The 10,904-nt window shown below is 39.8% G+C and overlaps 1 protein-coding gene across 5 annotated transcripts in view; it reads right to left on the bottom strand.

Moving 5' to 3' along the window:
* The window catches only part of LOC116394202 (high affinity choline transporter 1-like), a 41,409-nt gene that overhangs the window by 3,601 nt on the left and 26,904 nt on the right, over positions 1-10,904 (bottom strand). For 4 of the 5 annotated variants that reach the window (XM_031867103.1, XM_031867101.1, XM_031867104.1 and 1 more), the window contains 8 exons: positions 9,868-9,943; positions 9,095-9,303; positions 8,822-8,935; positions 7,544-7,699; positions 3,037-3,185; positions 1,765-1,908; positions 1,469-1,622; positions 513-730 (listed from right to left, as the gene is read on the bottom strand). In XM_031867103.1, the coding sequence (XP_031722963.1) occupies positions 513-730; positions 1,469-1,622; positions 1,765-1,908; positions 3,037-3,185; positions 7,544-7,699; positions 8,822-8,935; positions 9,095-9,278 (1,119 nt within the window). In that variant the 5' untranslated portion in view covers positions 9,279-9,303; positions 9,868-9,943. The remainder of the gene's footprint in view (positions 1-512; positions 731-1,468; positions 1,623-1,764; positions 1,909-3,036; positions 3,186-7,543; positions 7,700-8,821; positions 8,936-9,094; positions 9,304-9,867; positions 9,944-10,904) is intronic. The other variant, XM_031867105.1, reaches the window with a different exon arrangement.

Below are 10,904 nucleotides of genomic sequence, written 5' to 3' on the forward strand. Positions count from 1 at the left end.
AGAAAGGCCCTTTATAAATGCAAGTCCATTTACCAAGAGATCCCCTCACAAAGACACAGTACCAAAGTTACAGCACTACAAGAACATTCCTTGGGGGCGTAATAATGAAATCGATTGTTGTAATAGACCAAACATCATACACAAGACTCTGTAAAACAGTGGACATACTACATACTGTACAGACTTTACAGTACAGTTATTATAAAGTCAATAACTTGTGTTGCTGCCTCCAGCTTGTGTTGTGAGTCCAGTATAGTGATACAGTCTCTGCGGAATTCACATGATTTGATGGTTAATCAACCTTTAAATTACATATTCAAATGCATCAAATTAAAGATTTTTAAATCTTGTTCGGTCCGTGACTATGATAGGATCAGATTACAAGGAATAACATTAAGATTTTGTTACACAGTTTGGAGCCTTCAAACTTTAAACCCTCTTTTCTCAACAGTAGTATTCAGTATTTGGTTACAGATATGAACAACGTTTATATTTTTCTCCAAGATTCTCACCTGCTTCCTGAGGATGTTCTTGTATACATTTGAGGAAAACAATGAGGCGGAGGACAGAAGAGCTGAGTCCATGGAAGACATGACAGCAGCAGCTACAGCTCCAATGCCAATGATGGAGATGTAGGGCGGTGTAAGGAACTGCAGGGCGATGGGGAGGATTGAGCCTGCCTGGTTGCGCTCATATGGGGTGGGTAATCCATAACTGGTTGAATTCCAGTCTGGGAGGAAGGATAGATGAATTCTTGGATTGAGATCAAAGTATTGCGTTATATCTAAGAAACAGATCTTAATTCTGTAAAATGATGAAAATAAATGTATAAATTCTGATTCATTTAAATGAAAACGACACCATAATCATCGGGCGGATGACACATGACATTTCATATCTTGCAGAGTGAAAAAAATTCCTGGGAATTAGCATCACAAACAACCTGATATTGTCATCACACATCTCCATCATGAAAGGCTGTATTTCTTAAGGAAACTTAAGATGGCAAAGGTCCAGTGCCAAGTTCTTGTCAACTTTTACACAGGAGCAATAGAATGCATCCTGACTGGACAAACTGGCATGGATGTGCACGGCCCAGGACAGAAGGGCTCTAGAGCGGGTGATTAAAACCGTCTGAAACATCATTGGTACCCATCTCCGAGCATCATTGATATTGGTGACAAGAGGTGCCTGCGAAAAGCCCAAAGGATATTAAAAGACATGACCCACACCAGCCACAGCCTGTTCACCCTGCTGCCATCTGGTAAAAGATACAGAAATATAAGTTGCTTTACCACCAGACTTCAGAGCAGCTTCTTTCCTCTTTTTTTTTTACTTAGCAAAACCCAACTGCAACCGCATTTCGTTGTGTTACCCTGTGTCGTACAATGACAGTAAATTAACCTTGAACCTTGAAAATGAAAGCAGATTTAAGATTATTCCAGGGCTATAAGTGAAGAGTGTGTACCTGTAGAGGCAGCCACAGCCCCCACCAGAATGGAGGGGATACCCAGCACCAGGCAGAAGCCTGAAGAGGCGTAGCAGGTCACTTGAGCCTGGGTGTAAGATGAGGCGGACAGGATTCTTTGGTAGAACGCCTGATAGGCCAAACCACCCAGAGCCTGGCACAAACACAAAGTTCAGACATGAAGACGGGAATCAGTTTGCACAGCAGTGCAGGACAAAAAGGAACAATCCTCTCATGCCTTTGCTTTTGTTGTGCTTGGCGGTTGCCTCATCAAATGAAATAACAAGCCCACTCACCAACAACATGAAGTCATCAAACCACTTGCCGGCCTCATCGAACTCCACTGTGCCGACCCAGGGAGCCTGAAAGGTCTCGTTGTAGGCCGTCAGTGAGATGTCCATAGAGTGAGGGTTGGTCAACAGGAAAGGAACACACACCCACTGTATACACAAACACAAGGATACAATTAATCTGATTTTGGGCTCAGCACTCAGTTTCTGAGTGCTGCAGAGCACACCTATGCCACACAATGATTAACTTTACACAGGTCATACTGATCCAGAACTCCCTCTTTTCAATCATATCACATGCGCTTTATCAGTGGGTGTAATAATGAGCAGATTTCATGGAATTTTAAATGGCATTTCATGGAGCTCATAAAGCTCAACTTTTAAGTCAACACGGACAAGAAGTCTTTAAAGAAATTAATTTGAACATCTACAATTGGGCAAACTGCTGCTGGTAAAGATCATGTGAAGTGATTGAAAGCTCCAGCAGCTAAGCCTTTTTGGGGAGATTATTTTGTCAACTACTATTTCTAACGTTATGAACACATTTCTTAGGCTAAGGAACTGTGTATACAACAAACAGGGGTGTAGCTTTAAAGCCGTTTCTCACCAGTGCGATGTGGAAATGTGGTGCAGGAATGTGGAAAATCTGAGTGCAACTATGCACTCTGGGCCCAGTGTAAATTATCAGCATTGCCATATTCTGTTTTCATGAAATGTAAAAATAAATTGCTATAACGTTATCTTAGTACAGAGCCAGGCTAGCCATTTCCCACAGTCTTTAGTCTTTGGGCTAAGCCAATTGACCAGCAACATTCCTGTATTCAGGTTTAGTGAATGAGGCCCAATGACTTTCCTCCTAAATAGTGTCAGTGTCCACTCCACATAACAAAAAACTATCCAGACAGAGAATGTCAAACAAGATAACGTTAACGTCTCAATACATAAACTAATCAGACCCCAAATTTGATGCTAACGGTAGCTGTTGTGGCCACAGCCATCGAATGAAGGCTGGGACACGCTTGAGCTGTGGGGTATGACACATGTAACTGGAGCTGTTATTGAATAAGCTAATGAAATCAGTACATGCTTTAATTTAGCAGGTAAATTAATCAGTCTTCTTTCATCAACTTGTTACTACAATGTAGTTGAGTGAGTAATAGGGGTACATGCATGATGTTCATCATTCAATAGAAGAATGAAGCTGGAGCTATGAGGTTACCCTCCCCGATTGTTCAAGATGGTGCTGTGTGAACAGGTCAATAGCTAGATGTTACGCACCAGACTGACAAAGATGAGGATGAGCTGGATGACGTCTGTGTAGGCCACAGAGTAGAGCCCCCCGAGCAGTGTGTAGATCATGGCCACCACTGAGGAGATGATGATGGAGTAGATGTAGGGCAGGTCCAGGATCACACTCATAGTTCCACCTGGAGCAACACAACAGAGCGATGAGCATTGGAGGACTGACGGACAAAAAGTCTTACACCAAGTTGTCTAATGTACAGGCGTTGGTTGCTACAGATACATGCAACTGCTTGCTGTGGTAGTTAAATTGCGTGTTTTATTAAGTTCTCAATCTCTTTCTGGCTAAATATTTTCCCTCTCACACAGACACGCATTATACATGCATAAGTATGTACTTATACTAAAGACGCAAGGCAATGCTATTGTCATGTTTTACTTTTCATATCTTAATGCAGTTTTTTTCCCAAAAAACACAAATAAACTTTTAACAACAAAAAGCAAAATATTACATTTGTAGTTATTGAAATCAATAATAAAGCTACTTACGCATGGGAGGCTTTGGTTAAACTTTTGAAAAGCACCCTAGAGCTTAGATAAAGCAACAAGCCAACATAAAACGATACAATTGTCACAAAAACAACTGTACAGAAACACATAACAGTAGCAGCCTATTGATTGTGACTCCAAAATATGCCTTTTCACCCTTTTAGATGAATTATCACCCTAATACTGATAATTCTTAATTAAGTAAACAAAATCAAGCAGAAGGTAAAGAGAAGTGTCTTCAAGTAGTGAAACAAATGTGTAAAACACGTATAAGTAGAGATAAACAAGTGAATAATAAAAGAAGACATCTTGTTACTCAAACAAGGCAAGCAAAACGACACTACCTTCACCAGCTCTTCTCCCACATTGCCAGGGTCTCCCCAGCCGCAGCCTGCAGCCACACACAACAATGCTCTTAAACATAAAAAGTGTCAGATCGGCACCATCGAGCGCGACTTACCACCCTGGTGACCCCTCACCCCCCTAAACCACCCCGTCTTTGCATCATCTTGATGACGCATATTTCACAGTTTTCAGTTTGTCCTTTCACCCCATGATATTTTTTAAATCAAACCTATTTCCCTGAAAGATTTGTCACCATATTATTTATCGGCTACTTTATCATATTAACTAAATTAGTTTGTTGATGTTTCTTTACCCTGCAGACAGACTAACCATCACTTAATATCAATTAAGTAATTGATATTACAACAAGATAGTAACTAGGTACCACAGATATTCACCACCTGTTCATACTTTTTTTTTAGGTAAGCGCTGAATACAGATACATTACATTGAATGACAGTTACCTAATGTTTTTCACTCTTTAAGTCATATTCACAACTTTTATTTTGAACTTGTTCTCATCACAAGTTTTTCTGTGTTGCTTTGCTGTGTTTTGTTTACTTTTGTAATATGTATAAATTGAAATGTGATCAGACTCTACCCACAAGCGGTCAGTTGAGATGCATTCTGATGTTATGTGTAAACTAGAATCCATCTCGACCTGATATGGATATATCTGGATATGCATCCATACTCAACAGGGCACTGTATCCCTATCTGTTCTGTGCTGAGCTGTGCTGTTCCCATCCATGCTAAATTAGAAATTGGATGGGGATGGACAGAGAGAAAGAGCTGCCTAAATACCCCTGTGTTATTTTTAGATCCATGTCCCACCTTCACACTACTCATGCATGTGCGTGCGTGCACAACCACCACAAACATACCATTTGCAGCATTTCTGTTTTGTCCCCGATTCTTTCCCGGAAGAAATTTGACCTTTGTTGATACTGCACACAGCACATGGGAAGTGTGTTTTAAAAGTGAGTTCCTTTCTGGCACTGAACCACCCAAGCCCCCCCCCTCCCACTCTCAAGCAGACCTGAAGCTCGGTTTATACTACACTTATACACACACATAAACAAACAGTCTCCCAGCAACAACTCCCTTGGGTCAAATGCTCAGTGCACTCTCTGGAGTGTCAAGTGTTTATGTGCGTGTGTGCAAAGTGCCCGTCGGGGATGAAAGCATAACTTTCCCAGAAACAACGACAGGAGGTTTTACTGAGGAGTGAGGGGTCCTCTGGTTCTATATTGGTTTAATAGGTTTGGGACATTCCTGCCTCCCAACCAGTCCTTTTGTGGAGTGTGATACAGCATACAGTGCTACCTTGGTGACTCAAACACTGTCAATGGATTTCACTGTTTCCCTTCAAGTTTAAAAAGACTTAAAGAATCATAATGTCAAGTCAGTATGTAACATGTTCCCTCTGTCAATCAGTTAGAGCCCTGGCACAAACAATAGTAAAAAAATTTTGATGACTCTAATGACAAATTATAACAATCTGGTTTGAGTAATTGATCACCTTTCACAATCAACAGGCTGCTCGATGTTTAACCCCCCTTTTCAAAAAACACTGGAAAAGAAAACAGTATTAAAAACACACACAAGAAAACATTACGTATACACATTCACGTTGCAGAGCATCTGCACACTTGTGTGCACTATAAAAGCACAGAAACAAACACGGTTAAATTATCACTTACAGACTAGAGACACAAACAACAGTGCCACTTTTTTTGTCACCTGAACAATTTTCCACACTACACAACAATAATCCCACATAATAATAATCCATGGATGGTGGCTGACCCTGTTTGTGCTTATAATTATGTTTTTATTTTATATCAGGAAGACAGCCGCTCAATTGACCGTTTGCTAATGACCAACAAAAACAACTTCAAGACTCTCAATGATGTTGCTATGGACATTATACGTATCAGAAATTACATGAAGTCGTTGCCAGGTTTCATATTATGGACTACCTTTCGCCGATACTATAAAACCTGACCATATAAGTGATAGCATGATATCAATTAATATTAAGGTTTTACTGAATATCGCGTTTTTGACATTTGATGGTTTCAGATGAAGCTTCAAATGTTTGTCGTCATATTTTATAATGTCATCAACCTATAAAAATGGGGAAAACATTATTTTGTGTTATGGTGGTTATATAAATGTAATTTATGGTGCTGTTAGATTGCTGCTTGTGTTAGACCACCCCTTTAATACAGGTACGATCCATCCAGCAAGCCGGAGAGTAAACTGTTTTTTGACCTCAATGAAAATTATGTTTTAGAATGGCTAAACGCCAAAAAATATAGTTTAAAGCATACTATTTAGTGAGATAAAAAGAAGTGAATTTAAGAAATGATTGGGCTACATTTATCTGTTTTCAATAAATTTGTTTTATGGACTAGCCCTGTGAATGTGAGAGAGAGAGTGAGAGAGAGAGAGAGACTATTGCATGCAATGTTCAAAGATCAACGTTATGATTGAAGCTTTACAGTTTCGAACTACTCAGTACAGCCCTAATTAATATAAGGCCTGTTATTATCTATCTTATTGGCATGCCTGCGTCAGTGAGTAAGTGTGCACCTTTGTGTCTGTCCACAGCTAATCTTGCATCTGCTGCAGCAAACTGCATGATATTTTGTGTGCCCAATTATCTCTGGGTTGGGGTGACTCACACTTACTAAAAACACCTTTTGTTGCCTGTTTGATTGGGCCGCTATTGATAGCACAGCTGAGTGCATTGCTGACCCTGGTGTGTTTGGCTAACAATTAACAGCCAATGCAACTACCAGTGCACACAGTGCTGTACCTCACTGCAACTAACCCACTGCTAACCAGGCAGAAAGCTTGGTGAGTTAAAACGTTTTTTTGGGCAAAATTGTATGACATGTATTATACAATGACTTTGAGGCGATTGTTTTTGCCATTTGTTTTTGAGTTTGAATTCAGTATGTTTGAAGACTGGGTTATATTCATTCCATCAAACAGAAGCAAAACACGAGGACGTAACACATAATAATAAACACATATGCACCATATGATTCAGTCCAGTCATAAATGATGAAAACCAGTGCAATAAAGCTCAGCATTTACACTCATTACAATAACATGCTTCCTTGGCCCCACCAATAGAAAATGCAACCACATTGTAACCTCTTTTACACAGTCTTGCCCACTAAGAGCCCCTCTCCAGTGTGTAGAGTTGAATGTGAGTTTATTCTAGTAAAAACAGTTGGATTGTCTGATCTTGCAAAACTTAAAGTTTTCGGTGGAATGCCTGCATCGTGAATATAATGGTTTGAAAGGGAAAATTTGTTAACTAAAATTCCACATTATCAATTTTTTTGTTTACATTTACATTCCCAGTGTAAAAAGGCCTTTAAAGGCAAGCTGTAGTTTGAGGTGGTAATTTTTATTATTAATTGTCAGGTGTTACTTCTATTCTTTTCACATGCTTTCTTGCAGTAATCCACAGTGCGAAGCCAAAAAAGCACCAACCATCAACATCCAGTCTACTCTGGTGTCTGTGCAAATTGTGTACTCAAACCTGTGGTTGCCTACATGATTGCATAAGTATGTAAGTAATTAAGTAGTATTATATTGCCAGAGAGTTTTACAGAGTGAAGTAACTTACCCAGGCTGACGAGTGTGCGTGCCACCCACAGGACATCAGCCACCAGTGCGGGAAAGATCAGTGCAGTGCTCAGAACGTTCCCATATTTCTGTTGGAAGGGGTCCATCATTGTCACATACTTGTTCTCTCTCATAGGCTTGGCAAAGAAAAACCCACCTGGAGCAGGAGGGAAGGGATTAGCATAGAATGATAATCTCTCTCTTGAAATGATGATCTTTCTATCATTTAAAATCCCAATGAGAGAGAAGGGACAAAGAGGAAGAGGGTCAGCAAGAGAGTGAAAGACAAGAACAATGTTCCCCCCAAATAACACAATAAACACCTTCAGCTGAAGCTGGGTCTACTGGGCCAACAAAGGGAATGTTGTATTTCCTGATCAGGGACATTGGAGTTTCCATTTCATATTACTCTCATACCAGGCAGGCCATTGGGACATTGGGACTGCAGCGCTGATGATTTAGTTTCAAATGCTCACAGACAGCACACTGAGATTGTCGATTCGATGAATTCAGGAGTGGGCAATGTAAGTCTCTGGGGGAACTGTCCCTTTGCACCTGTTGCCTCAAGTTACAATCCTGAGCTGATTTCTCATGGTCCTATTTTTAACGTGAGCGACACATTTATTGGTGCGTGGAGTCAGATGGGAGTTGGGGGCATGGCCGCTACCTTACTGGTCAACAACGCTTCAGCTCGAGACAGAAGTCTGTGAAGTTCAATTTGATGTTTTATCTTGTGAACTGTGTGTAGAAACTTAATTTTAGAGTTTTCCCTGAAATGGCTAAAGTACTCTTTTGATGAATTATGATGAAAACAACAATCTAATACACACTTGTGCTTGTTGTTAAAATATAATTCAAATTGCCTGAGTGTCATACTACATGACTTTCATTTGTGTAAAATAAGGTATGGACTGAATGTCAAATGTTGACAACAACAGTCTTTCTTCTTCCAATACTGAGTCCTGACCTCTCAAAAATAATCTAAATCTTAAGTGAGGCTTTCCAGTGTGTGAATGTTACCAGCCTGTGTGGCAATTTACTGGTGCTTGCAGATGTTCATTTCCGACCCTGCATTCAAGGCGTAGTGACGCCTAGTCACTACGTCGTAGTGACACCTTGTGTAGAAGACTATTTATGTTAGGCTGCATAAAGTTCATGTCTATTTCATCAGCACAGTTGTATCCCTGATTACAATCAGTAAGATAAAGACAGTAGTAATTGTGTGTGTGTGAGTGTATGTGTTCATGGTCAAAGCCTGCGTGTCAGAGGTGCTACTCACCTAAGAAGAAGGTCAGGACATAAGGCACAGGCATGAGAGCCCATACTGCACCTAGTGTTGGGTTGTATGTTGCCTCAGCTATACCGAGGATGAAGCCTCCGCCCACCCACGTAGCTGCAGAGAGACAAACAACTTTTCTTGAGACACACCATCACTATATGTCAGTAACCATTTGCATTTTTCTTTTTAACATAAATAATTATAGTATCTAATGCAATGAACATATCAGAAAGAAAATAATCAGTCTGATTGAATTCCCTCTGACTGCTTTACCTGTAAGAGTAAAGATGCCGACTAGCAAGTTGATGTTGCGTCCGGCCAGAAGCGTTATCTCCATGCCGTCTCCTGAGCATTTCTTTTCCTCCTTCTTGGAACGCATGGACGCCCAGATGCCCGTACCCAAGATCAGCAGGTAGAACCCCGCCATCACCACCAGACCCGGCACATTGAGAGTCATCCTGAACTACTTCTGAATGTGTTTCCTGTAGAGACATGAAAAAGAAAATAAAAAAGACGTGAATTGCTAACAGCTGGTAAAAGAAATATGCAAATGCTGTTTGCAAAGCTTGTGATGTCACTGTGATATACAACTCAAATTGCACCCACAAAATCACATTACAATACATATTCCATTAACTTTTTATAGAGAAAGTATTTGTAGGACTGTAGGGCAAGGGTGTGGGGGAGACAAGTTTGCTTGTCATCTATGATTCTGACAATCAAAAGGTACATTCATCATAAGCAGAAAGCTAAAAAGCGCAAATCATAACCAATAATGAATAGAAGCCAGCAGCTTGTATTTAAACTAATGCACGGAGGAAGTTGAGTAAGGAGTAAAAATAACTTGTGTCTTCTTAAAAATAAAGACAGTAAATAAAGAAAAGGCTACAGTGAAGAAAAAGAAGAAGAAAGGAGCAGTACTATCGCGAATGAGCTCTGCTTGCTTTGCAGATTTGGGGGGGGGGGGGGGGGGAGACAAGGTGTTGAGAAGAGGAGAAGTGGAAGGAGAAAAAAAAAAGAGTCAGAGAGGCGAAAAGAGATCTCACCATAATACTTGCAGCACTGACAAAGATGGCGGACAGATGTTGTCCCCCGTCTTCAGTGGTTGGGCAGCCCGAGTTTCTAACCCAAACATTGTGAAGTGAACACAACACGTTAGTGTGCACACATGTGTGCCTATGTGGGTGCGGTTACTGAAACTGTTAAAATTCGTAAAAAAAAAAAAAAAAAGGATTAAAAGATGAGACGAGCTTTTGGGCTTATAAAAAAAAGCATACTTAACTGTATGCTCAGTTCTTTTCAGCTTGCTAGGATTTTCACAGTCCAGACTACTTTAGTGAGCCCACTCACACTTTGTAACAGCATACAAGATATTTCACAGAGCAGGGAGAGGCCTGGGGTCCCTCTATAGGGATATGCACACCTATTGTCCTACTTTGGAGTTGAACGAAATGTCCCATTATACATTCCCTCCTTCACTAAACACTCACGTACTACTCACACTTTCCTCTCTGTCGTCTTTCTAAGGATCTCATTGCACTCAATGTCACATCACAGTCATGTCTTTATGCATACCTGCAAACTCATAAGAGCTCGGGGGGAATAAAATTAAGTGATAAGATAATATTTACTTTAAACAAAAAAATAATTTATTATTCAGTTATAAAAAGATAAAAAAGATAGCAAGAGTAGCGAGATCCATCGCCTATACAAAATAAAGTGATTAGTTTTCATCAAACCCTGTTACTGTATGGCTTTATATTAACTTCCACTGTTACTGTAAAGCTGTTAGAATTGTGGCCTATCTTCTATTTGCAATTAATATGCATTCAATCCCGTTCAATTATTTAAATTAAAATGATAATCTATTCTGGCTGAGGTAGTTTATCAAGAGTAAAATAATAGCTGTAATCTATACACACCTCTGCATTAGCAACCCGCTGAAATGAAGGGTTGCTAAATATATACATATACATATATACATATACATATATACATATATACATATATATACATATATACATATACATATATATATACATACATATATACATATATATACATATATATACACATATATATA

Source organism: Anarrhichthys ocellatus, unplaced genomic scaffold (assembly GCF_004355925.1).
Source record: "Anarrhichthys ocellatus isolate YVR2014 unplaced genomic scaffold, GSC_Weel_1.0 scaffold38, whole genome shotgun sequence".
Taxonomy (NCBI): domain Eukaryota; kingdom Metazoa; phylum Chordata; class Actinopteri; order Perciformes; family Anarhichadidae; genus Anarrhichthys; species Anarrhichthys ocellatus.